At 60.6% G+C, this 26,916-nt stretch overlaps 2 protein-coding genes across 7 annotated transcripts in view; one reads left to right on the plus strand and one right to left on the minus strand.

Moving 5' to 3' along the window:
- CRB2 (crumbs cell polarity complex component 2) lies at positions 1-24,585 on the plus strand. Its single transcript, XM_003586670.6, has 13 exons — positions 1-201; positions 7,175-7,498; positions 9,808-10,003; positions 10,163-10,302; positions 10,969-11,154; positions 11,337-11,450; positions 14,192-15,055; positions 15,144-15,652; positions 16,220-16,385; positions 16,972-17,755; positions 18,593-18,709; positions 19,341-19,458; positions 21,266-24,585. The coding sequence occupies exons 1-13, from the start codon at positions 99-101 to the stop codon at positions 21,488-21,490; spliced, it is 3,846 nt and encodes a 1,281-aa protein (XP_003586718.1). The 5' UTR covers positions 1-98; the 3' UTR covers positions 21,491-24,585.
- DENND1A (DENN domain containing 1A) overlaps positions 23,826-26,916 on the minus strand; it is a 531,039-nt gene continuing 527,948 nt past the window's right edge. For 4 of the 6 annotated variants that reach the window (XM_059891201.1, XM_015473579.3, XM_015473580.3 and 1 more), the window contains one exon: positions 23,826-26,868. In XM_059891201.1, coding sequence (XP_059747184.1) covers positions 25,681-26,868 — 1,188 coding nt within the window. In that variant the 3' untranslated portion in view covers positions 23,826-25,680. The remainder of the gene's footprint in view (positions 26,869-26,916) is intronic. The other 2 variants (NM_001193014.1, XM_024998568.2) reach the window with 2 other exon arrangements.

Raw genomic sequence — 26,916 nt, forward strand, 5'->3', positions numbered from 1 at the left:
CGGGCCTCTGTCCACAGCATTAGTGCTGGTTGGAGGGAGAGGGGGGTGTGGAGCCAGCCTGGCCGCCTGTTCCCACAGCCGCGGAGCAGAGTGCTGCCATGGCGCTGGCCTGGCCTGGGACCCGGGACCCCAGGCCCTCGGCCCATCTCCTGCTGCTGCTGCTGCTGCTGCACAGGGCCCCAGTCCTCGCTCTACCGGCTGGTGAGTTGGGGTCCCAGGCTTGGGGGGCCTGGGGCTAGGTCTATCCACAAAGCAGACAGCCCAGGCTGTGGGGCTGTCCATGTGGGCGCCAGGCCCGACGGTGGGGTGCACAGGGTGTGCTGCTGTGGGGCGCTGGAGCTCATTCCGTCCAGGGGGACTTTCTGGGGTCCAGAAAAGGGCCAGCTGTGGTCCCTGTGGTCTGGGTAACGGGTGGGCTGTTGTACCCTGTAAGGCGGGGGGTGGGGGGTGTTGGGCTGGGGTGTTCTGCCTGTGAGGCCTGAGTCTGGGGAGTCTGATGTGAGCTGTGTGCAGGTTGTGGACGGTGGGTTGTGGGTGCATTTAAGTTGTGAGGTGGGACAGCTGTCCTGCACGAGCCAGCAGTTGTGTCTGAGGCTCTGTGGGTGTGATGGGCTATATCCCAGTGTGAGTTGTGGGGCATAAGTTATCGAGTGGGATGAACCATCTCTGCTCTTGACATAAGGACGTGGGGTGGGGGCCGCAGACCCCAGCTCAGTGGATTGCGGTGGAGAAGAGGGAAAGAGACGCAGGGTTTCTGCCTGCCTCGCTTTCATGTGTGTGTGTGTGTGTGTGTGTGTGTGTGAGGGACAGGGCTGGGGATGCTCTGGGGTCCCTGGGGGGTGGCTGGGTACTGTTGCCCCCCACACTCCTGGCATTTCCAGATCAAGCTGAAAGGGCTTTGTGAAGCCAGACTGTTCACCAAGAGGTTTTTGCTTTTGTCCAAGTGGATTCACGTGTGCGCGGGCTGGAATTCTTCCTGGGGGGTCTGGGGACGCTTTGTCTTGGTCACTATAGCTACGGGGCCAGGCCTGGGAAGCCTTGCGCAGGAGGGTGGCCTGGCCTCTGCAGCCCAGCCACTGGGGGAGCCCCCACCTCCTCAGAGTCCCCCCCGAGGCCCCTACCTGTGACCTTCTTCAGCCTCTAACAGGGCCCAGCTCACAAAACCTTTGTCTCCGCTCCCCTCTGCCGGGTCCTTGGGGAGGATGAGGCCCCCCAGCCCCCACCGTGTGCAGCAAGGAAACTGAGGTGAAGGGAGGGATGGGGGCTTATAAGCTGGGCCCTGAGGCAAATCAAAAAGGAGCTGGGGCCTGCTCTCTGCTCTCTGCACGAGGGGCACGGAGCCCTGGTCTGGGGATCTGGTGTCTGTCCCCAACCCGACAGTGCACACATATAGATCACACACATGCACACACGCACCTGCACACACATGTGCACACATAAGCCACACGTGTGTGTGCACATGCACCCCCACCCCCACAGCAGCACAGTCAGGTAGCGTGCACCAGGGCACACACCACCACATGAACAGGTGTCCACAGGCACATGTAGAGCCAGCACACATGCACTTGAGCACACACACCCACCTGTGTGTGACACACACGCGTGTGCATTCGTTCGCTAGTGTGCCTTCCCGTGAACCTTGTGGCAGAGTGAACACTGAGTAGACGGGCGCTGCAGAAGGGCACGGACACTGATCCACACACTCACCCCCACCTAGCCCTGCTGGGATCCCCAGGGCCAGCCTTTCCCCCTTCGATTTCAGCACAGGGAGCCCCCTCCCTGGGGATCCCCAGAAAGCCTGGGTGGGGGTGCTACGGGCATGAATATTTCTGGAGACCAGGACCCCAGGGTCTGACTGCCAGGAGGGCAAGGGCAGGAGATGACGTCATTTGAAAAGTAATTTCCATTCCAGAGGGGATGGGGTTCTGGATGCCCTGGGCCTCTGGCTCTGCCGCCCACCCCTACCAGGCCCTGAGCGGGGCCCCTCCGTCTGGGCCCGCTCGGCCACAAAAGCCTGGCTGGTTGCTAGGAGAGCACCAAGCATCTTGGAGCACAGTGGGGCATGTCGGGCTCTCACATCCCTCCCTCCCTGCCGCCTGCTCACCCGGGGAGCCCGGCTGACAAAGGGGTGGCGAGTCCAGCCCTTAAACCCAGCTCCTCCTCCAGCCCGAGCTGCGAGGGGACCTGGAAGACAGAGGCGGGGAGAAGGAGCCACATGCTAGCACCCCAACGTCAGGATTTGTTGGATAGTCACTGCTTGCCCCATGTAAAGATACTGAATAAATAATACACCAGCCTTTATGTGGCAGGCACTGTGCTGCTGGATTTTTGTTGTTCAGTTGCTAAGTCATGGCCAACTCTCTGTGGCCCCCTGGACTGCAGCATGCCAGGCTCCTCTGTCCTTCTCCCCGAATTTGCTCAATTTTTCATGTCCATTGAGTCAGTGATGCCATCCAACCATCTCATCCTCTGCTGCCCCCTTCTCTTCTTGCCATCAATCTTTCCCAGTATCAGGGTCTTTTCCAGTGAGTCAGCTCTTTGAGTCAGGTGGCCAAAGTATTGGAACTTTGGCTTTAGCATCAGTCCTTCCAGTGAATATTCAGTTGATTTCCTTTAGGATGGACTGGTTTGATCTCCTTGCAGTCGAAAGCTACTGGACTAGCATGATGGAATATAATTCTCACAACAGCTCTGTGAGGTCAACTCTGATACCCCCAGTTTACATAGGAGGAAAGCGAGACCCTGAGAGGGTCAGTAACTTGCCCAGAATCACACCTGATGTGTGGCAGGGCCAGGATTTCACAGCCGCCTATGGGACAAGTCTATGGACAGTCACCTCTCTTCTCTGTGCTTCTGTCTAAAGGCAGCAAACCAGCTCATGCTGAGAGCTGCTACAAGAATTCAGCAAGAAAATGCAGTGGTTCTGTAACTTAGGTTTGGCGTGAAACCCCATTTCAAAGGAAATTTTAGACAGAAGCCAGAGGCCACTAACAGTTAAAAGTGGCCTGTTGGGGTGGCAGGTCTGGAAACCCATCTGCTTCGCCTCACCCTCCTTCCAGAAACTGCCTGCCTCCATGGCCCCAGCCCTCTGAGATCGTGGTTTGGAAACACTGGGATTTGCCAATGAGGACAAAGGACAGGCAGTGGATCCATGACGGCTATTGTTGGGATTATCAAAATGCTGCCTTTTAACCTCAGGAGATAAACATTCTTGTAAAAGACTGTCCCGAACTCTCCTCCCTTGTTAGAGTCCTTTAGCCCTTTCCGGATGCTCTGTCTCAGTTGCGCTGCACTGTTTCAGCCCTGCCCTTGGGGCCTCATGCTGCTAGATGGATAGTTTTTTCCCTAGAAGCATGTCTTAAGGGATCTTGGGTGGCTTCTTAGATATATTCTCTTTTTTGCGTTGTCAAGATGAGAAGCTTCACAAAACCCACCTTCAGCAAACACTTCTCATGAGTTGGCAGTTCTCCTAGGCCTGTTACAAGTGCACATAATGTAGGCATTACTAGGCACCAGCAAGGCCTGGAACACCCTGGGATTGCTAGCAGCTGGGTTCAGGGTGGACAGGGAAGACTGCCCTCTCCGCCCAGGCTGATATTGGAAACTGCACTCTTAGGCAAACCTTCTGAGTCTCCAGTCTCTTTCAGTGCCTGGGGGAGGGCGGGCTAGAATGCTCTAAAGTGACAATACGTGGGTGGCAATTTAGAGTTTGCAGGATGGGAGTTTCAGAAGCACTGGGAGATGTGGACTTCTCACAAGGCTGGAAATGATCTGCTGCTTAGTTTTTCGAGGGGTGATCCTGGGCAAGTTAAACAGAAGTTTTCTTAATGGCCCCCATCCTTTCCAGTTTAACTCAAACTCAATAATGTGATAATAGATGTAAGACACGTAGCAGAGCTACACATGCACTCACGAACGGTTCCTGTTACTATAATCCTGTCCTTTGCGCGAAGAAGATTCCTTTCCGGGAGGTGGGTTCTGGGCCTTCCAGGGCAGGGCAGCAGGTCCGAGGGGAGGGGCGAGTGTCCGTTAATCCCTCCCTGGCCAGGTCGTCCCAGGCAGCCTGAGAGGTCAGGAAGGATTTGTAAAGATAAGCACAGGCCCCTCGTCACCCTGGCAACAGGCCACGCCCCTCCAGCCAGACCAGGAAGGCCCCGCCTCTGACCCGCCATCCTCACCTCTCCTCCGCTCAGCCCTGGGCGAGCCTGGCCTCCTGGGCTGGCTCCCTGAAGGCAGAGAGCCTAAGGTCAGTGCTCGTTCCCAAGCCTCAGTGTGCAAAGAACTCCCCAGGGAGCATGCTGCAGTGAAGATTCTTGGGCCCCGGAACCCAACAGTTCTGCATCTCTGGGTCTGGAGTGGGGCCCTAGCATCTGTATTCTTAATACAGGCCCTGGGGTGATGCTGGAACCCCCCAGGGTGGAGGCTCTGGAGCAGTGAGACCTGGGTTTGGATTCCAGGCCCTCTTGGGAAACTGTGAAGTCGCTTATCTCTGAGCGTCACTTTCCTCAACTGTGAAAAAGGAATGGTAGCACTGTCTACCCCCTAAGGTAAATGTGAAAACAGAGATTACACAAGAGAGATGGCTGTCCCTCTGGTGCAGACCGCCGCTCCACTGCATGCCTCCTGGGACAGAGGGCTCCCTCCCTCTCTGCCTGCAGGAAAACTCCTTCCTCAGTGGGGCCGGGCTCTGTCTCCTGGGGCCACCTGCTCCTTCGGGGACAAAGCACTTTCCCTGTCCCCCCAGGCGTTGTCTCTCCAGTCTGCTCTGAAATAGAGGGTTCTGAATCGGGGGGCAAAGCTCCAGATTGGGGTGGGATCCCTTAGGATGGTCATGCTTTCCTAGTGGCTCAGCGGTAAAGAATCCTCCTGCCAATGTAGGGTATTCGATCCCTGGGTCGGGAAGATCCCCTGGAGAAGGAAATGGTTACCCACTCCAGTAGTCTTGCCTGGGAAATCCCATGGAGAGAGGAGCCTGGCAGGATACAGTCCATGGGGTCGCGAGAGTCGGGCACGACTGAGTGACTAAACAACAACACCAACAAGAACCCTTGGGTCACACACACGAAGAGTGACACCTTGTCGGGATCAAATGAAGGGCCTGCTGGCACAGGACCCAGGAGACAGGGTTCCTCACAGTGGGAGCTGCGGGTGCTGTGCTGATCCTCCTGAGGGCGCTGGGTCCAGGGACCCAGGTCAAAATGGCCAGAGTTCTCACTGAAGGCTCACTGGTGCCCAGCAGGGCTTCACTCACGTCCCCTCAGTGGCTCCTCACAACACCCACAAGGTGGGCACTGCTCACACCCCACTGTTCACACAAGCTGGTCTGATGCCCATCACAGCATCCTCCCCTCTCCTTCAGACTGTTTAGCCCTGGGGGACAAGGCTGACCAGCCATCATGGTTCAGGGCGGGAAAAAAACAAGCTGCCCATAAGCCCCTCCCAGAGGCCCAGAAGCCCCCTGTCCTCACCCATGCAACCAGGCTTGGGGGAGTGGGGCTGTGGGCAGAGAGGGTCTGTGAACCTCAGCGCTCCAGGTCGTCTTGGCTGGACAGTGTTTCAGACCCTCTGTCCTCCTTGGCACAGGCCCGGCCCTGGGTGGGTGCTTGCCCCAACCCCCTCTTAGTGAGAATCTCCGGGAGTGAGCCCGGGCTGAGTTGTACCACGTGCTTTGGGAGCCGGGGGTGGGGCTGACAGCAGGTCTCTCCCTGGATCATTGGCTGGTACCTCTGTCTCCCTGCCGGTGGACCGCCCTGCCTGCTGGAATGTGGATGACGCCTGAGAGGCTGTCGAGCCTTATCTGGGGGTCTTTGCTGGGGAGGGGAGGGGAGGCACAGGGCTCGAAGCTGTGCTGGGGCCTGGTTAGTGTCTGGATGACAACCTGGGTGGGGGTGGGGCACCTTGGAGCACCAGGTGCGGGGGTGGGGGGTGGAGGGGGGTGGGGGTGTGCCTCCTTCTTGGGGGCCGCTCCCTTCCCCAATCACATACGGAGTTCTTTGAACGTGTGGGCACTTGACTGCCGTCCCAAGGCTTGCAATCTGCCCTCATCCTATCAGGCATGTACGTTATCATCCCTCAGTAGGAGAAACGACTTGCCCGAGGTCTCACAGCTTGTTTTGAACTAGGGTTTGAACCCAGGACTCTCTGCCTTCACAGCTTCTAAGTTCTTACAGGGGCTTCCCTGGTGGCTCAGACAGTAAAGCGTCTGTCTGTAGTGTGGGAGACCCCGGTTCGATCCCTGGGTTGGGAAGATAACCCTGGAGAAGGAAATGGCAATCCACTCCAGCACTCTTGCCTGGAAAATCCCATGGACGGAGGAGCCTGGTAGGCCACAGTCCATGGGGTCGCTTTCACTTTGGGCTTCCCTGGTGGCTCAGACGGTCTTACACCAGCTTGACACTGACAGGCCCTTAGCAAAGGAGGGCGGGAGGGAGGCGGGCCGCAGATCAGGAGGTGACCCTCTAACAGAGGGAGCTCTGCCTCGTGGAGACGTGTCCAGTGGCTGGAGCTGGGAGTTTGGTCAGCATGTCTCACTACCTGCCCTCTACCCTGTGACCGCGGCCAGTGCGGTCGCTCACATTTACTGATGGCAGATCCGGTGAGAAGTTCAGGGAGGGGAAGCAGGGTGGAGCGGGGAGAGGGGCCTTTGAAGTCCTCCATCTCCAGTTTCACGTAGGGATGGAATTACCAGACCCCCAGTGGGAGTGGCGGAGTGGGCAGTGGGAGGCCAGGGACCCCTCCCTAGGTGGGGCTGGAGCATTCGGACGGACGTTGAAGGCTGAGCCAGGACTCAGGCCAGAGACCTCACTTTCACACTTGAGCCTGGACCCGCTCTCCTGTAAAGTGGGCCCAATAGCGCCTGCCTGCAAGGGGTGCTGTGGGGATGTGCGGGCACTGGAGCACGGAGCTCACAGGGTCAGGGGGCGTCTGCTCACTAATCCTGCCTGGGGAGTCAGGCAGCCTGGGTCCTCCTTTACAGAGGAGACACTCCCCAAACCATTCCCAGATCTGGGTGCCTGTTGGGACCTTGTCTGTAGACCCCTTGGCCCTCTCTCCTGAGTCCCGACGACCTCCACTGCTCACCAACTCTGGGATCTGGGGATGGGCCTGAGTGTGGGGAGAGAGGTATCCCAGCAGCCCCTGTCCACCCTGCCCAGCCAGTCTCCTTTCTCTGCAGGGACGGTGCCTTCAGAGACCCCGGGTGCCTGCGCCTCAGACCCATGCGCTCCAGGGACCAAGTGCCAGGCTACAGAGAACGCTGGCTACAGCTGCGTGCCCCTGGAGCCCCGGGGCTGTGCCAGTCAGCCATGCCACCACGGCGCTCTGTGTGTGCCCCAGGGCCCAGGGCCCGATGACTTCCGCTGCTACTGTGTGCCGGGATTCCAGGGTCCACACTGTGAGCTGGACATCGATGAGTGTGCGTCCCGGCCCTGCCACCATGGGGCCACCTGCCGCAACCTGGCGGATCGTTACGAGTGCCACTGCCCGCTCGGCTATGAAGGTAACGCCCAGCTGCCCCGGAGGCGTGTAATGTCGGTCCTGTCAGCGACTCAGAGGTCAGATCGTGAATTTGGCTTTGGCCTTAGCATAGAGACCCGCTCTAGGCACCCTGGCAGTTCTGGGGTGTACCCACTCTTGGTCATGCTGCGGAACTGATGCTTCTCAGGCAGCTGGCAGCTCTGGATGAGAATGTGGGTGAGTGAGAACTAGCACGGTGCCTGGCACAGAACAGGCACTGGACAATGTTATTTCAGTCCCTTGTGGGGTTCAGGTGATGCTGGGGGTGGAGACACCCTTCGGGCATCTCTGGGACTAGAGTACAGATAGGCCTGCTTTGGCTTTAATGAGGACACGTCTAGACAGTATTTCCAGTATCAATTCATTCCAGACCTGTCATTGGTGGCTCATCTGATGCTTCGAGAGCATGAACACCCCTGGTATGGTTCAGGTTGTCATGCAGAACCCCCACCCCTGTGGGCAGCCCCCCCACAGCTCCTGCAGAGACACTGGTGGTCTTGCGCAAACTGTAATGTAGATGTACCCCCAGGGATCTCTGCTGTCTTGAGGGGGACAGTTCCTTCCTCCAAAGTCCCCGTCCCAGTCCCATTCAGGCTCCAAGTTGAGAGCAACCTGGAGCAACTGCATGCACATCAGGAAGGAGGGCACAGCTGGGACAGGTCTGGGGGTGAGGCTGGGTTTAGGGCAGCTGGGAGCCTGCACTGTGGACACTCTGGGTTCCTGAATTCAGATGACTCCCTCTGACTGCAGAGGGCAGTTTGAGGTCACTCAGAGTTAGGCATACAGACTGGGGGGCTGGCTCCAGGAGAGGAGCTGTATCATGGAGAGACATCTCGGCACACAGATGAAAACGAAACTTCGGAAGTGGGTTCTGTGTACCTTTCTCATCACGTGAGAGTGCAGGTGTCTGGACAGATTAGTTGTGGACGTGTGAGGAGGTCATGCAAAAGGCCTCTGTCTCTGCCAGCATCCACGGGTGTCTGGGCTCCCTGAATGCATTTGTGGGAACCGTCTGGGTGGGGGGCGCCAGCAGGTGTGTGCGTGCCCGGATGTGTGGTGCTGACGCCTTGGGTAATGCTTTCTGGGTGAGCTGTGGACGTGAGTGGGGGCAGCATCTGCTGTGATTCATTTCCTCCTCCTTCCGCTCTGAGCCAGGCGGGGGAGGTTGGGATTCCAGGCGGCCTGGGCCTGGCTCCCCCTGGCACAGAGGGTGGGAGTGGGGCTGGGTCACAGGAAGGAGGGGCTCTGTTTTGTGCTCACTGAGCCGGGAATGGGGGAAGGTTCCAGCTGGAGCCAGCTGGGTCCCTGGCCCCCCATGACCAATCCCACTGAGGGAGCAGAGGCAGGGCCACTGGAGTGTTCGAAGGCAAGTGGGCTCCACGATGAACTCTGGCAGCTCGTTTCCAACCTCTGAGCTCCTCTATCTCCCTTCATCGACACAGCCCCTCCCGCAAGAGTCTCCCAACTGATTTAATTTTGTCCAGGACTGACAGGGTTCCCAGGACACAGGACTTTCAGTTTTAAAAGCAAGACGGTAGTTTGGCAGAAACCAACACATTTCTGTAAAGCAATTATCCTTCAATTAAAAAAAAAAAAAAAGCAAGACGGTACAAGGGAAAACCCGAAGGAGCTGGTTACCTTGATCCAGCATCTTTCACTGGGGAGTGCCTCTCCTTGCTGGGGTCCCTCCTTACACCCTCCACAAAAAGCCGACAGAGTGAGCCTTCTAAAATGTAGAAAAGACCGTATAAGTCAGCCGCCTAAAACTTTTAGGATAAGGTCGGATCGTGTTACTTGGCCCCAAGGCCTGTCACCACCCGCTTTCTTGCCCCACCTTCTCCACTCTCCCCTTGTCTTCACCAACAGTCTCCCTGGAATCCAACTACCCGCACAAGCCCTTATCTTAGTCTAGCCAGTGCCTTCTCATCTTTCTCGATTCCCCAGGCTAAGACCCTGACTCTCGCCGTCACAGGATCTAGCACGTACCCACAGTAGCGCTTATCAAAATAGAAAAATCAATCCTCATTTACGTAATATTGACTAATCCCCCGTGTCCCGGGCTAGACTGCGGTGAGCTCTAGGGGGCAGGGAGGTCTGTGTTGTTTCCCTCTCACTGCCATTGCTGGCTCAAGAAACACCTGCTCTGGAAAGACGCACCAAGGGATCCTCTCCGGATCCTGACATTCCGCTGCTGGTCACACTGTCTGGAGTGGGTCTGGGGTCAGCCTGGCTCGGCTTCTTCCGCTCTCCCTCTGGGCGTGCAGCTGTCCGTCTGTCTCGGGCCCTGTCCAGGCGTGACCTGCGAGACGGAGGTGGACGAGTGCGCCTCGGCGCCCTGCCTGCACGGGGGCTCGTGCCTGGACGGCGTGGGCTCATACCGCTGCGTGTGCGCGCCGGGCTACGGGGGCGCCAGCTGCCAGCTGGACCTGGACGAGTGCCAGAGCCAGCCGTGCGCACACGGGGGCGTGTGCCGCGACCTGGTCAACGGGTGAGCGGGAGGCCGTGCCCCCGGGCGGGGAGGCTGGGCGGGGAGGCTGCGCGGTGTGCCGGCGCGGGGGTACGGGGAGGGGCGCGAGGCAGGGTACGGTGGAGGCAGGGGGCTGGGGGCTCGGGCACGTCCTCAGCTCGGGCCGCGCGCCCCCTTCAGGTTCCGGTGCGACTGCGCGGACACGGGCTACGAGGGCGAGCGCTGCGAGCTGGAGGTTCTGGAGTGCGCGTCGGCGCCCTGCGCGAACAACGCGTCCTGCCTCGAGGGCCTCGGGAGCTTCCGCTGCCTCTGCTGGCCAGGTGTGTGGGCATGCGCGCGCGCGCTCCCAGGGGGGCGGGGGCACAGGGTGCGGCGGCCCGGCCTGGGATGCCAGTGCGGGTGTGCGCTGGTGCAGAGTGCGCGCACGTGACTGCAGCTTCTCTGCAGCTTCCCCGATCTGCGAAGCAGGGCTGATCATAGCACTTACCCCTGGGCTGTTGGGAGCCGCTGCTGCTGCCTGCTCGCGCAGTCCTGTCAGACTCTTTGCGATCCCACAGACTGTAGCCTGCCAGGCTCCTCTGTCCGTGGGATTATCAGAATACTGGCGTCCGTTGCCATTTCCTTCTCCAGGGAAACTTTCTCCGGATCCAACCCAGGTCTCCGGCTGGCTTGGCAGGTGGATTCTTTACCACTGAACCACCTGGGAAGCCCGTTGTGAGGAGAGTAAATGCGTAAAGCCCACGAAGCCTTGGCACAGGGCCCTGCAGGAGCAGAGTGCTCAGTGATACTAGAAATAGTAATGATATTAGTCACATGTTGCTGGTGAAGGCGGTCCCGGTCACTCCTGTCCCGTGTGCCCCTGCCTCAGAGTATCTGGATTGGTGTTCTGAGTTGCTGTCCCAGCCTGGCCCTGGTGGGCTGGGCAGCAGTGGAGGAGTGCTGCCTGGTGGCCCCGTGTGACCTGATGCCCATGTGTGTGTCCCTAGGCTACAGTGGCGAGCGGTGTGAGGTGGATGAGGACGAATGTGCGGTGGGCCCCTGCCAGCATGGGGGCCAGTGCCTGCAGCGCTCGGATCCAACCCTCTATGGGGGCATCCAGGCCACTTTCCCAGATGACTTCAGCTTTCGCCAGGCTGCTGGCTTCGTGTGCCGCTGCCCTCCGGGCTTTGAGGGTGAGCCCCCTGCCCCCCTTCTAGGGAAGCAGGTCTGTAGTGTCCAAGTGCAGGGGAGGGATGCTGGAGTTGGGTTCAAGCATTTCTCTCTGGTCTCAGTCTCCCTAGCCGTAAAAATGGGCCCTTTCCAGTCCAGCTGGGCTCTAAGGAGGCCGAGGGAACCACAACTGGGCCTCTTGCAGGGGATGACTGCGGCGAGGATGTAGATGAGTGTGCCTCTCGGCCGTGCCTCAGTGGAGGCCTCTGCCAGGACCTGCCCAATGGCTTCCACTGCCACTGTCCAGACGGCTACACAGGTGCCCGGGGTCGGGTGGGCACTGGGGCAGGGCCAGGTCAGAGTTGGTGGGCCTGGGGCAAGAAGAGCCCTTCTGGCTGATGTGTGGAGGCTGGGTTGATGGGGTTAAGGACATTAGGGAGGAGGTAGGGGCAGTGGCCCAGGCAACAGGAGAGAGGGCTGAGCTGTGACCTGGGCTTAGGGGGTGGGAGTGGAGGGAAAATGTTTTGGAGTAGAGGTTGAGAAATACTTACTAGGGGCATGCTCCAGGTCCTGAGGGTTATTCCAGGCATGAGGAGGATGTGTCAGAGATGAGGGCTGAGTTTCTGCCCTGGGTGGCACTGGGTAGAGAGGATGGTGGGTTCAGTCATCCACCCTGAGTCTGTTTGTGGAGCACCCACGGGAAGGAGTCTGGGTGGGGGGTTGAGACTGGGGGTCAGGAGTGTCATCCTGGCAGTTGGGGTCAGAGGCAGCCGAGGTTGTCCGGGAGGAAGTGTGGGATGATGGGCAGAGAGAACTCTAGACACCTGACATCGAAGGGCTGGGCAGAGGCTGGGGCCTGCGGGGAAGGGGACAGAGGAGGTGGAAGCGGCAGGGTGGTGTGTGGGTGGAGGGTGGGGGGCGTGTTACGGAAAGCTGAGGGACAGTGTCTGGAGAAGGGTGGGCGGGAGCTGGGTCTGCAGAGGCCTCTCCCTGCCTCGGGTACGGCGGACACACAGACACACAGACATCCTTCCCTGCGGACACTGATGAGCCTGAGGAGCGTCCCTGCTCTTCTGGAATGCCTGTGGCACCTCCCCCTGCCCGCCCGCATTCCTGCTCAGAATGCAGGGCCTCCTCTCCCTGGCACGGTTCCTGGGCACTGGCTCCCCAGCCCAGGGGAAGGAGGGGGCGATAACTGCCATCCCTTCCACCCTCACCCACACACAGATGCTGGGGTTCAGCCTCCCACTCCCGGGTGGCCAACACCCCTGGGCACCCTGCAGGCCCATCTCCTCCCCGCCACGCCCCAGAGCTGGGGTTCCCTGAGTCCTGCCCCAGAGGCAGTGGCCTCGTGGGTGCCTGGCACACAGTGGGCCCACGGCAGCACGCCCTGCTCTGCAGAGCACTCTCTGCACTGTGCTTCTCCTCAGCAGGGCCCCTGAGCTCGGGCTCTGACCCCCCGGCCTTACAGAGGAAGCCGGAGGGGCTCTCTCGTGGGTGTGTCATCCCCCAGGTTCAGTAGGGTCAGCGGAAGCCCAGCTCCTCCCCACGCTGAGCTCAGCTGACGGGTGACAGGGAGGTCAGCCCTCTGAGGTAAGGGCCCGGGAGAGGGAACCCCGGCTGTGGGGCTGGGCTCCTTGCCATCCTCCCTTTGGGTTGTGCTGGGCGTGGGGGAGGCCAGTGCCTGGCATTCCAGAGTCCGTGCTGAAGGAGGAGGCGGCCGGCCAGGCGGGGAGCACGGCTCCCCAGCCTCGGTGCCTGCTCGCCATTCTCAGCCCGTCCGTGGGGACATGCAATGGGGCTGCGGGCTCTGGGGACCTTCCTGCGGGTGTTGTGGCTCCTGGCAGGTAGGCAGGGTGGGGCCCTCAGGCAGGCGGAGGTGGAGTGCTGGGGCTGGCCGTCCCCGGAAGGTGGCGGTGGTTTGTGGGCTGACTGGGGCCAGGACTCAAATCCTGCTGGCTTCTCCAAGTTTGGGTCCCCCCTGGCTGGGTTACGCAGGCAGGTCTGGCCTCAGTGGTTGTGTGGAGGTTGTGACTGAGCAGGGGTGGGGCTGTGGCTTCTAGATCCATTCTGGGGCCAGAGTACCTGACCTGGGGGCTCCTGGAAGGGAGGGTGACCCCACTGCCAGAGCGAGGGTCCTAGGGCAGAGGGATGGGGGTGGCATTAGAGCCAGGGCCTGCTCCAGTGCCACAGATGCATACACCCACCTCCGCTCCCTATTCCATTTCATTGCTCTGTTCACAAGGGCCATGTCATGTCCTTTGCTGGGCACCAAGGACGTACCCAGGCCCCTGGAGAAGATCTCAACTGTGTAAACAGATATTTTCAATCCAGGGTTCTGGGGAACTGTGCCTGGGAGTAGGCAAGGAATTGGGAGGGACACAGTAGCTTGCGGTTGAGGGCCAGGGAAGGCCTCCTAGAGGACTGGCCATTTGAATTTGGGCTTTGCTGGATGAGTAGGAGTTTGAAAGGCAGGGTTAGGAAAATGAGGCATGCCGAGCAGAGGGAGCAGTATGAGCGAAAGCCCAGAGGCAGGACTTCCAGGAAATGCTTGGAGGAACAGGCAGCTCGAGGTCTGTAGGAAGGCGGGTTGACATCTGAATGCTTGATAGTGCCCAGGCCATGAGGGATCAGGAGTGCCGGGGGGAGTGATGGGACATTACGCAGCAGAGGAGCTGGGCCAGGTCATGCGTTAGATCTCTGGCTGCTCGTAGAGGCGGATGATGGAGGGGGTTCTGAAGACTGGTGAACTAGAGGACGCTAGACTGTGGCCCAGAGAGTTCGTGAGTCCGGGAAGGCAAGGTGGGAGGAAAGCAGGCACTGGCGAGCGTGTAGGGGATGGACCTCACAGGGCCCGAAGACTCACCAGACGTGGGAACAAAGGGAGCATCCTGGATTCCAGCCTCTGGGGACTTCTGAGGACCTCAAGAAGTCCTTTGAGAACTGGGAATGGGTTCAGTTGATGGATACTGAGCTCCTTGTCCCAAGAGGCAGGTAGGCTCTGGGTCAAGACTGTGGTTCTGGCCTTGGTGCTGAGCCTTGGCCTGGTCTCTCCCGAAGGCCCAACGTGTCAGGAAGACATGGACGAATGCCTGTCGGAGCCTTGCCTCCATGGTGGGACCTGTGAAGACACCGTGGCAGGCTACATCTGTGGGTGCCCCGAGGCCTGGGGTGGATTGGATTGTTCTGTGCCACTCACCGGCTGCCAGGGCCACACTTGCCCACCGACTGCCACCTGCGTCCCTACCTTCGAGTCAGGGGTTCACAGTTACACCTGCCGCTGCCCACCTGGTACCCATGGACCTTTCTGTGGCCAGAATACTACATTCTCCATGGTGGCTGGGAACCCCTTACGGGCTTCGGTGCCAGCTGGCAGCTCCCTAGGTCTTGCCCTGAGGTTTCGTACCACGATACGTGTGGGTGCCTTGGCCACGTGCTCGGACACTCAAGGCAGCGTGGAGCTGGCGCTGGTGGAGGCCAGGCTTCAGGCCACACTCTGGAGCCACGGCAAGAATGTGCTCGTCCTGAGGCTGCTGGAACCACCCCTCAATGATGGCCACTGGCACCGAGTGGAGGTGACGCTCCGCCTGGGGGTCCTGGAGTTGCGGCTCTGGCATGAAGACTGTCCCGCCCACCTCTGTGTGGCCTCCAGTCCCATGGCCACGGCTGCCCCGGCCCCCACGCCTGCTGGGTCCCGCTTCACCCAGCTGGGCGGCGTGGCCTTTGCGGGCTGCCTCCAGGATGTGCAGGTGGATGGGCATCTCCTGCTGCCCGAGGACCTTGGTGAGAATGTCCTCCTGGGCTGCTGGCACCAGGAGCACTGCCAACCTCCGCCTTGTGCCCACGGAGGGGTCTGCGTGGACCTGTGGACTCACTTCCATTGTGACTGCCCCCGGCCCTACAGAGGTCCCACGTGTGCTGATGGTGAGGCACAGGCCAGGTGGGCCCCAGGGCAGCGGCTGTGCCTGCCGTGGCCCGCAGGCCTCACGCCTGGCACCCTCTCTCCCTGCAGAGGTTCCTGCTGCCACCTTTGGCTTGGGGGGCACCCTGAGCTCTGCCTCCTTCCTACTCGACCAGCCGCCAGGCCCCAACCTCACCGTGTCCTTCCTCCTCCGCACCCGGGAACCTGCTGGCCTTCTGCTCCAGCTCACCAACGGTTCGGCCGCTGGCCTGACAGTGTTCCTGAGCGAGGGCCAGATCTGGGCCGAGGCACTGGGCAGTCCTGCTCTGGTGCTCCCGGGGCGCTGGGATGACGGGCTCCGCCACCTGGTGACACTCAGCTTCGGGCCTGATCAGCTGTGGGGTGTGGGGCAGCAGGTGCACGTGGGCGGCAGGCTCCTCCCCGGTGACGCCGAGCCCTGGGGTGGGCCCTTCCGAGGCTGCATGCAGGACGTGCGACTCAATGACCTCCACCTCCCCTTCTTTCCACCACTGCTGGGGAACTCCAGCCTGCCCAGCGTGCCCGGCCGCGGGCAGTCCTGGAACCTCACCATGGGCTGCATCTCTGAGGACACATGCAATGTGAGTGCCAAGAGGAAGGGGTGGGTCCTTTTTCCAGGATCTTCCCTGCATCTCTGGGAGTCAGCATGCCCTTCTACTGGTCAGGGTAGCACCAGGAGGTGGGGCGTCTGCCCATGGTTCCAAGGCTGAAGACAGAGCAGGGTTCGCTTCCATTTCTTTTCTGGCAAGCTGATCTTGCCCTCTGGTAGTCCCCATACCTCCCCTCTCAGTTGTGGTCTGAGACAGACACCCTGGCCTGGGCAGAGGGCTGCCCAAGACTTTCTGCAGGAGTTGTTTGGTGGACAGAGACACCCAGGGTCATGAACAAAGCACCAGCCCTAGAATTGGAATAGCCTGGGTGTGAGCTTGGGCTGCTCTGTTTACTGCCTTGGTGACTCAGGCAGTTGGGTTCTCCTGAGCCTCAGTTTCCTCATCTGAAAAATGGGAATGCTAGGTACTTTCCTATCTGTTTGTGAGGAGGTGATGTATCTGCAGTAGGTGCCCAGTGAAGAGCCACTGTAGGGATGTTTACGGTGGGGAGATGCCAGCCCCAGGCCTGAGCCAGTCCCTGTCCCGATTCTCCTGCAGCCTGAGCCCTGTCTCAATGGTGGGACTTGCCTCGTCACCTGGAATGACTTCCACTGCACCTGCCCTGCCAACTTCACTGGGCCCACGTGTGCCCAGCAGCTGTGGTGTCCTGGCCAGCCCTGTCTCCCGCCTGCCACCTGTGAGGAGGTCCCTGATGGCTTTGTCTGTGAGTGCCTGCCCTGGGCAGCCCACATGCTGGACACCCAAGCTGGCTTAGATCCGTCACCTGCCTCAGGGCTCAGGGACAGTAGACAGGATGGTTGCAGCCTGGAGGAGGAGAGCACTTGCTAGGTTTTCAAGGGCGAATAAGACCTTGGGCAGAGGGAGAGACATATCAGCAAAGGGGCAAAGCACGTGCAAAGGCCTGTGAGGTTTATAAGAACTTGGGACTTTCTGGGGGAGCCATGGGGGAGCCAGCAGGAGAAGCCCATGCTCAGCATTTTAAAAAGAAGACAGTTCAAAGGATTGCAGTGAAGAGCGAGTGGGTGGATTTTCTGAAGGGGTGTTACTGCCTGGTTTGTGACCTGGGGGGCAGCGTGGCTGCCCAGAGTTGGTTCTCTGGAGGTAAGAGAGTTCTATGAGGTACGGGGAACACTTCCTGGGATTAGATCCTAGGTGGGTGTGTGTGCCCCCAGGCCCAAACGGCGGGGGTTGGGGGAGTGGAGGCGGCGAATGGTCCCCACATCACCCAGGTGTGCTTGGGTTGGGGTGGGGGCCGAGAGGCCGTCCTCCGACGCTCTCTCCCCTCGCAGGTGTGGCGGAGGCCACGTTCCGCGAGGGACCCCCGGCGGAATTCAGCGGGCACAACGCGTCATCGGGCAGCGCTCTCAGCGGCCTCTCGCTGGTCTTCCGCACTCGCGACCCCGAGGCAGGGCTGTTGCGCGCTGAGGACGGCCCGGCCGCCGTGTGGCTGGCGGTGCGCAACGGCTCGCTGGCGGCCGGCGTGCGCAGCGGCGCCGGTTTGCCCCGCGCGGTGCTGCCAGCGCCCGGGCCGCGTGTGGCCGACGGCGCCTGGCACCGCGTGCGCCTGGCCATGGAGCAGCCCGCGGCCGTCGCTTCGCGCTGGCTGCTCTGGCTGGACGGCGCGGCGACGCCGGTGTCGCTGCGTGGCCTGGCCGGCGACCTGGACTTCCTGCGCGGCCCGGGCGCCGCGCGAGTCCTGCTGGCCGAGAACTTCACGGGCTGCCTGGGCCGCGTGGCGCTCGGCGGCCACCCGCTACCCCTGGCGCGCCCGCGGCCCGGCGCGGCCCCCGGCTCCCGCGAGCCCTTCTCGGCCCGGCCCGGAGCGCCCGCCCCGCACCTCGGCTGCAGCGGCGCTCCCGTGTGTGTCCCCTCGCCCTGCCTGCACGGCGGCGCCTGCCGCGACCTCTTCGACGCCTTCGCCTGCGCCTGCGGCCCGGGCTGGGAGGGCCCGCGCTGCGAGGACCGCGCCGACCCGTGTCGCTCGGCGCCCTGCGCCCGCGGCCGCTGCCACGCACACCCAGACGGTCACTTCGAGTGCCGCTGCCCGCCTGGCTTCGCAGGCCCGCGCTGCAGGTGCGCTCGGCCGGCCGGGGTGGCCTGGGTCCGAGGGGTGAGGAGTTGAGGGTAGGCCCCCGGGGGCGGTGGATGGGACAGACTACACTGGAAGCCCGACTGGGGAAGCGCTGGTTCCATCGGCCAGCCCCGTCCCTTCTCTGAGCCACTTCGCTGTGATCTGTAACTTGGGAACAACAGCCCCCTAGCGTTGCCAGATAAAATACAGGACACCCGGGTGAATTTAAAGTTGAGATAAACAAAGCTGTCCTCTGGGAGTGGGGGTGGGGGAACCAGAGCTAGTGTTGGAAGAAAACTTAAGAGGCTCTCCTGCAGAGCTGCCCATCACGGACATCTCCCCCCTCCCTGAGTCCCGTGGGACAGGGGCAGAGAAAGATGCTCGGAGTCTTGGCCGCTTCCCATATTCAGTTTGGCTATGACTTCTAGCTCTTTCGGAGCCAAGCTTATGGAAGGGTGTCTGGCAGAGGTCTGACTCCCCTTCTCCCTGCAAAGAAGGTCAGGCTTTATGTCCAGGAGCCTGCTCTTACCCCGGGAGGGTCCTTACCTTTCATCAGCTCCTCCAAGGTCTCTGAGCCGCCAAGGGTTCTGCCAGGGTCTAGCTATGGTACACCTTGTTGGGGGTGGGGCTGGAGCAGTAGAGTGGCAGCCCGGTGTCCCACCCCTCCCACCCCAGACACTACTTCCATGACTTCCAGCAGGGTCTGTCGGAGGTGGCCCTGAATTCCTTGGATGATGATGCAGAAGGCTCAGGTTGCCTGAGTGACCCACAGGGCGTGGGGGTGGGCCAGGTCCCCTGTGTCCTGTCCCAAGTCCTGTCCTGTCCCTGCTTTCTCTCAGGTTGCCTGTCCCACCAGAGGGGTGCAGCCTGAACATCACCTGTCTCAACGGTGGCCAGTGTGAGGAGGGGCCCCAGGGGGCCAACTGCAGCTGCCAGGAGAGCTTTGCTGGGCAGAGGTGGGTCTGGGCTCCGTAAGCCTGGGAGGTGCGCTGGGGAGTGTGGAGAGTACAGATCCAAAGGCAGGGAGTGGACGTCCGGATCCCCTCCAACCAGGGTGGGTGAAGTGGGGTATGGAATCTTGCTCACCTACTCAGCCCTTACTGTCATCACTGCGCTAGACACTCCACCTCTGTCACCTGAGATCTTTCCTTCTGGGGCTTCCAAGACCATCATCCTCTGTTACCAGACACCTGCTGGAGAGTAGTTGCCTAGCGGTGTTTCTTAGAGCACCACATTCAGCATCAGGACCACGTGGGGATACTATGCAAATAGAGGCTCTGGGTCCTCCTATCGGAGTCAGCATCCCTGGGCAGGCGCCTTTACACAGGCTCCCCTGTGCTTTCAATGGAGTGAGAGGGTCGTTCTTGGTCACGAGTGTTGGGGTGAAGGGGTCTGCTGCATAATGAGGGTCGTATTCAACTTAGGTCCCCCTGGCAGGGCCCAACCGGGTTGGGACCGTGCTGCGGGCAGCGGGTGAGCGGCGTGGAGGGTGTGGGGCGGGTTTGAGGAGGTAAAGGAGCTGGGGGAGCTAGAGGCAGCCTGGGAGGGAGCAGCTTCCTCAGCCCCGCCCTCTTCCCTGCCTCCCAGATGTCAGATCCCCTGTGAAGCCAACCCCTGCTTGAATGGGGGCACCTGCCGGGCAGCTGATGGGGTGTACGAATGTGTCTGCAATGCCAGGTTCTCAGGCCAGTTCTGCGAAGTGGTGGTGAGTGATGGCCGACGGGGAGGGTGGCCTGTTTTGGACTTTGTGAGATGATGTTGTGGGGGGCGGGGGGCGTGTGTACAGGGCCTGTGGAGCTATTCCTGGGCCTGTCACAGGGTGGGGAGTAGCAGGCCAAGGAGACAGGGCCCTTCCACACCCCTGCACAGGAGGTCTGTTCATTCTGGGGGAGCCTGGGGACCGCCCCCTCCTCCCCCACCGACCATTCCTCTGGGGACCGCAGTGAATTCTGGGATTTACATTGGTGGCTATAGGAGCCTGTAATCTCTGGTGGTTTCTGAGCCAGGTTTGGAAAGTAGGAAGATTTGGGGAGCCCAGGACTCTAAGCCAGAGAAGGCTTGGCTGCCGTGAAGCCAGGCTCAGCTGAAGGGGGCGGTGGAAGGGGGGGAATAGATGGGGGCCAGCAGGCAGCCTGAGCATGGACCTCCCTCTGGCCCCCTCCCCTCCAAGAGGCAGAGCGGACTCTGCAGGCCCAGGCAGAAGTGAGCCAGAGTGGGCCTGGCAAGGGGGGTGGGCACGAAGCCTGGGGAGGCGCCTTGATCTCCACAGGCTTCTGGCGGGCCGGGTCATAAACCCCAATCCCCTCTGCTTCTGGGGAAATGCTTCCTTTCAAGTTGAACTTTACAGCCTCTGGCTCCCCCTCCCGCCCTCCTCCTAGGGAGGAAATGGCTTTACAGCTCCCCTAGGCTGGAGGATGGCCTGCCCTGGTTGCTTCGGGGCTGGGGTGAATTTTTCTCTACAGCCTTGGGCACCTTCTTCAGAGCTGGGGGCTGAGACTGGGACCCAGGCTGCAATGGGCTGAGAGGTCTCATGGGATGGAGGGAGGGCCGATGAATCTTGAGACCCTGGGCCTCTGCCCCCTCCCCAGAAATCTGTGATTCTGGGGCTCTAGAGCTCCAGGTCTGTAGAATCTTTTGATGGGGCATCCAGGTGTCTGTCTGGGCCCCCCACAGCCTGGTCTGTGTATCTCCTGGGGGTGGGGGCCGGCTGGGGGACTCTGAGCTCACCATCAACCAGGTCAGCCTGCTCCACCTCATGCCCTGCATGGGCCCCCTGGCCCTGAGATGCCTCCCACTTGGGGCTTAGGCATGGTCTCTGCAGACCTTCAAAAAACCAGAGCGCCCTTTGGGGTTGGGAAGGATCAAGTCCCATCACTTGTTTGGGTGTCTCTTGAGAGAGGTGGGGTGGCAGGGCTGGGCGCTGAGGCCCACCTTGGCCAGCTGAAGGAAGGACCTTTGGCTGGAATTCGAGACTGCAGGATGGTAGTGTGAGCTGGGCATGGCATGGCATGGTGTTGGGGGTGGACAGAGGGCAGTGCCAGTCCTGGTTCATCAGCCCCTAGTCGTGTGTCTGGGGGAATCTGGGCAGAGCCTCCATGTTCTCCTCTCATACTTACCGAGTGTCTACTGAGCAGGCTGTCCTCTCAGTGTTTTGGGGATACATGGGTGGACAAAATAAACCAAAGATTCCTGTCCTCAGGGGCGGCCTCGCTCTCACTTCATCAGATCACTGTGAGGTTTACGTGAAACCCCACGCTTGGGGTTGAGCTCCTACTAGGCATTCAGTAAATGTGTTTCTCTTCTACTGGAAGTCCTTGGTTGTACAGGAATCCCCTTGCAGTGGCTATGATAGGTGGCTCCTTTGCTCGCATACCCCTGGGGCCAGGTCTCTCACTCGCTCTCAGGGAAGCTTCCGCCCCATGATGCTTTTTTCCTCTCCTCTGCAGGGCCTGGGGTTGGGGTGGGGTCTCCCCAGCTCCACTGTCTCAGGCCTCTTACTGCGTCTCTTGCAGAAAGGCCTACCACTGCCGCTGCCGTTCCCGCTGCTGGAGGTAGCAGTGCCCGCGGCCTGCGCCTGCCTCCTCCTCCTCCTCTTGGGCCTCCTCTCAGGGATCCTGGCGGCCAGAAAGCGCCGCCAGTCAGAGGGCACCTACAGTCCGAGCCAGCAGGAGGTGGCCGGAGCCCGGCTGGAGATGGACAGCGTCCTCAAGGTGCCGCCCGAGGAGAGACTCATCTAGGCCCACCTGGCTGCAGCTCCAGCCCCTGTGAGGGCCTCGATTTCTACCTGGAGACCCAAGGAGGCCACTTCTGGGAGCCTGCAGGGAAATGGCTGGCCACTTCTTAGCCTTGGAGAGCTGCTGCGGGGCTCAGGATACCTGCTGGGCAAGTGTCCCCTTTGCCAGGAGCCCCTGCCCCTGCCCCGTGCTGGGCTGAGGGGAAGGGGCACGCTCAGGGAAACAGAGGCGCCTGTAACGTTGTGGACATTCACTGTCCAGCCGCCAGGTCTCGCCTTGGCAGATGCACGGCTGTGCTGGGAGAAGCACCTGTGGGTGCACACGATGTGTTTTGGGGTGTGTGTGTATACGTACATGTGTGTAAGTGTGTGTGTACCCGGGACTGTTGATCTGCAGATACCCGTGTGAGTGTTAGGGATGGGGTCGTGGGCATGTTGTCCTTGTTTGTGCGTGTGATCGTGTAGTGGGTGCAGCTGGCCCCACGGAGGAGCAGCTGGGCGGAGGAGACCACCTTCTCTGTCCTGGGACAGGGGCAGCCCGGGGCCACGAGTGCTCCTGGAGGCCAGGCCAGGGCTGGCCCAAGGACCAGAGCCCCAGCTCTGGCAGCTTCTCCCACCTCCCGTCTCCGGAGGCCTGGAGGCAGCTGGAAATCAGCGGGATGGGGGGCAGGAGCCAGAGGTTAATGTATGAGCTCCCGGTTCTCCAAACAGATGCTCCTGGAGGGAGATTTGACTCCCCTGCGCTGGAGCCAGGCGCTGTCTGGGATGTGGACTGCAGGGCCGACCGGCAGGAGCCGGGGGTGGAGTTGGGGGGGTAGTGTCTGGGCCCGCACAGTCTGCCTCCTGCGGGCCTGTTGCTCGGAGAACGCGGAAAGCAGCCCTGGCCTACCTCACAGGGCTGTTGTGAAGATGGTGGGTGACTATGGGAAGGATGGGGCTCTGGGATTCGTTACAGTCCAGCCTGCTGTGGGGCTACCTGGGTCGTCCTGTTAGGTGTTTGGAAGGGAGAGGGAGAGCACGGGGAAGGGGCCTCCCCGAGGGGGCGATGAGGATGGAGGAGCCACCCTCCCTGCCCACCTTGTGCTTCTCCAGTTCCTCCCGCACCAGCGAGGCTGCTCCTTCACCTGCAGACCAGTCGCCTCCCTAACGGTCGCTGGGAGGATTTGAGGAGAGGATGCGTAGGAAGCCCTCAGGGTTGTTCCCTGAGGCAGGTGCTCAGCAAACACTGGCACCACCTCTGTGTCCGGGCTGGTCCTGTGGACAGACACAGATGAGGGGAAGAGCTGGCCGCTTTGCTTCCGGCCCCTTCCCTGGTGATGCCGCCACACTAGGATCTCTGACAGGCATCTGTCTGAGGGCCTGGCCTCTGAGCTTCAGAGTCCCTTTGTCCCTGACCTGGAGATGTGCCCTTTGGTCCTTCCTGTTTCCCAGGCCAGCGCCCCCTGTGCCAAGACCAGGAGACCCCTTTCCACTTCTCGATTGTAGGTGACCTTACCCAGCCCCCGCAGGGGTCTCATCCAACTTCCAGAGGCACAGGAATCAGTGGGAGGTGGAGCCATGTGGTGATGGGGCCACGGGATGGGGTGGGAGGGCTGAGGCTGGACGCTAGGCTCCAGGGGCTTGCTTGGTCCTTAGCCTGTAGGAGGTGGGACCAACTTTCCCTGGGGCTCCTGGGAAAGGCAGGGAGAAAACATCTGGTACCATGAGCTTAGCCAAGCTGCTGCCTTGATTAGTTCATCAAGTCAGAGATTTGGCAAACCTGTGTTTTTGCAGATTCCTAAGACAAGACATTCTGGGTGGAACCCCAGTGTATAAAAGCTGGGTGGTTCTTTTTTGTCCTGCTCTTGTTCTTGAGAGTTCTGAGAACTTGTAATTTTCAAGCACAGACCAGGGAGGGAGACACAGACAGAATGATGGGCAGGTGGGGGTGAGGGGTGGGGACAGTTAAGGGTGGGGACACCCTTAACATCCACTTTGGGTGCTTGGTTCAGGTATCCTCTCCAACCCAGCCAAGAGGTGCAGTTTCCCAGGCTCTGCCCTTGCTAATAAGAGGTGGTTCCAGGTATCCCCTTGAGCTTTACTTTTCCTGGAGCCAAGGTGCCTTTGACGTCATTGGTGACCTGGAGCCCTGCTGTGTGGGGCCCGGCAGCCCTGTGCCCAACTGTGACCAGCCTATCCCTCAGAGGCCTGAATGGGAACAGGCTTGGGGGCGGGCCAGGGTCAAAGCCTTCCTGACGACTACATGGGTCCTGCCTCTACCTCTACAAACGCAGATGCTGAAGGTTCCCCGAGGTGGAGTCCCCTCCCTGCAGAGCTTCCTCAGGACACAGGGATACCAGTTTCTCTCCAAGAAGATTTTATTGAACGCACACACAAAATTCATCCTTGGATTTGCAGACTCAGTCCAGCAAGGGAAGAGACAGCAGTGCTCTTGTGAACATGGTGCTCTTGCCACTGGCCCCAGCCAGGGAGACCATGGGGTGGGCTCGGCTTCCCTGAGGCCACCGAGCACCTCTTGCCTTAAGACTCTGCCCCCCGTCAGGACAGGGCTCGGGGGTCTGCCCAGGATGGATCTGCAATCTCTGCTGAAACACCTGAGTGTCCTAGAGGCACCCGTGTGGCCCAGGCGTGACACAGCGCCCTGCTTCCGGTGGCCAGAGGACATTGCGAGACTGAAAGAGAGGACTTGCCCCAGGGGCCGGGACTGACGAAGGTGCTCGTGTGGGGCCAGCAGCCCTTCACACCCCATGCTGTTGGAGCAAACCTCAGGGTCGGGCCTCGCTCACTCACGGGTGGGGGTGATCTCCCAGTCCCTCAGATGATGACAAGGCTCCCTGGGGTTATAGGGGCCTCTAGAAACCCCCTTGCCCCCTCAGACACCCCTGAGACTGTGTGTCTGACCATTCACAAATAGGAAATGAGAAATCAGGTCAAAATGTTCACAATTTCCTGCATGTCTCAGATGGTTGTTTTCTTAAATGGTTGGGCCATATTTTAACTTGGTTTATTGAAACTAGTCAATTTCAAGATTCCATCAAATCAATAAAAGTAAAAAGGAAAAGAAAGATAAAAGAAATAATAACAAAACATTTCAATTCAGCTTTGGTGATGTTGGCCTCAGGAACTTCTATGCTGGCAGGAATCACAAGGTGGGCAGGGAGGGGGTGACTCCAAGCCCTCCTGCCTCCAGGCTGCCAGAAGCCAAGCCTGCTCACTCACCAGGGGCCTGGAGAGGGGCTTAGTGCCCTGCCCCCTCCTGCCCCAAGGAGCCAGGCACTGGGACCCTTGCATCTCTGTGGTGGTAAGCTTGGCCTTCCAGTGGGGGTCTGGGTGTCTGCTTCTCAGCTCTGCCCCCTGAGACCCACTCGACAAGAGTCTGAGCCTCATGTGATCATAACTGGAGACCAGGAGAACCTCTAGGGACCCAAGGGAGAGTGTGGACAGCGGCCGGACCCGTCCCAATGCTCTTGGGTTTGCCTGTTGCCGTCTTGTCTTCTATAATCAAAGTTGCTGGTGCTCCCGGCCCTCATGCAGGGCTGGCTGGGGCTTGGTTTGGTTACCACAAGGGATCCCGTGGATCCCTCAGCCCCCAGATCCCAACCAAGTCAGAAAAACGGAGGTGGAGGGGTTGGGGTGAAGACTCAGTAAAGAAAGAGTGTGCATATTGCTAGACAGGGTTTGGAAATGCCTCGCCAGGTAGATCCTCCAGCTGGGGAGGGGTGGGGGAGGGGGGTTCCTTACTTCAAACTCCAAACCACGTGCCTCTCGTGCAGACGAGCTGGTGTACCGCCAACACTCGTGCCCATCAAGGTGGGGTGTGCGGGCTGGGCTGCAGCTGGGGCAAGAGAACGGGGCTCAGGAGGAGACATCCTGAGGACGCGCGGGGCTCCTGGTGGGCAGTTTCCAGAGGGAAGGTGGGTAAGATGTGGCCTGGGGCAATCGCTGGCCCAGCTGACCTCTTTAGTGCAAAACCCAACTAGGGGGGCAGGGGAAGGGTCGGGACAGGACAGGCACCCAGGAGCTGGGTCGATTCCCAGGCTGGAACTGGCGCCATTCTCCAGAGATGGGCAGTGTGGAAAGGAGGAGGGGCGGCAGAGAGGGTTCCCATCCCTTCCCACCAGTAGAACCTGGGTAGAAACAGCAGCAGGGGAAGCAGGGCCGGCCGGCCTTGGCTCGCCCCACCCTCAGCGCTGCTCACTCGAAGGTCTCCCATTGCTTCCTGAGCTGCTCCACGGAGCCGGGGGCTGGGGCCGAGCTCACATCTTGCTTGGTTTTCCGTAACAAATCCTCAAAGGGGTCTCTGGCCTCTCGTGGAGCAGAGGGCTGCAGTGCTGGCTCCAGGCCCTGGGGGGGCCTGGCTGGGAGGAGTGGGGGTTCTCCAGGCCTCAGGGCCAGCCCTTGCTTGGCCTCGGCGGCCCTGGCACTTGAGCGGGCCAGGGGCAATGTTCGGATCCTTGAGGGGGCGACTGCTGGGGGACCCAGAGGCTGCAGGGAGTGGGTACCCATGGGCACTTGGCCAAAGAGGTTGGGCATGGAGAGGGCAGACAGGTTGGGCTGAGATCGATGTGGGGCACAGAAGCCAGAATTGGACAGCAGGAGGCTGGGGGCAAAGGCTGGCCCCAGGGAAGCAGGAGGGGCCCCAAAAGGCCCAGCTGGTGCAGAGACCAGGGGCATGGTGGGCAGTGTCGCTGGCAGAGGTGGGACAAAGGGGTTGAGTGATGGCTGTGGAAATGGGGTGGGGGTCCCCATGGGGGGAAAACTAAATTGGGGAGTAAATGGGGTGGCTACATTTGGGGCTGTAGGGCCTGGTGGAAGGGAGCTGCCCGACCAGGTTGTGTTAAGTGGATCCAGCAGGGCCAGCAGGGCATCACTGCTGCTGCCGGCAGCCCCTGGGGCCAGGCTGAGTGGCTGGAGCAGTTCAGTGGGGTCTTGGGGTGCAGCACTGGAGAGGAGCCCAGGGAATGGGGTTGAGCTGAGGGCAGCCCGCCTTTCCCGCTCAGCCGGCAGTTGTTCCAAGAAGTCGCCAAGGGCGATGCCGGGGGCCTGGAGCTTGGCTGGGCGGGCAGTAGGAGGCGGGGGCACGATGCCCAGCTCTGGGGTCTTCCTGCCCTGGGGCCGGGGGATAGTGATGCTGCCCAGGGTGGGTGTGGGCACCTCCTCCTTGTCGCTGGGGTTCAGGAGGCCATTCTGGTTCTGGGGCCTGCAGGGTGAGGCCAGGGAGTTCCCGAGCAGGGCTGAGGGCTTCTCGGGGCAGGCGGCGGGCGGCTTGCTGGGGATGGCCATGTCATCCTGGCCTAGGCTCCAGAGCCTGCTGTGCGGGTGGGCGAGCTTCAAGGCCCCTGGTGTCCCACGGCTCCTGTCACTTCTGCCCAGGTCCAGCCTCTGCCGGAGAGAGCGAGGGAGGCAATGACTGCAGCTGACCGGGGACAG

This window comes from Bos taurus, chromosome 11 (assembly GCF_002263795.3).
Source record: "Bos taurus isolate L1 Dominette 01449 registration number 42190680 breed Hereford chromosome 11, ARS-UCD2.0, whole genome shotgun sequence".
In the NCBI taxonomy this organism is placed as follows: Eukaryota; Metazoa; Chordata; class Mammalia; order Artiodactyla; family Bovidae; genus Bos; species Bos taurus.

Coding starts and splice junctions, on each gene's coding strand:
- CRB2 (XM_003586670.6), top strand. CDS start 99: ATGGCGCTGGCCTGGCCTGGGACCCGGGACCCCAGGCCCTCGGCCCAT. Junction 17,756..18,592: donor TTCGCAGGCCCGCGCTGCAG/GTGCGCTCGGCC, acceptor GCTTTCTCTCAG/GTTGCCTGTCCCACCAGAGG. Junction 18,710..19,340: donor GAGAGCTTTGCTGGGCAGAG/GTGGGTCTGGGC, acceptor CCTGCCTCCCAG/ATGTCAGATCCCCTGTGAAG.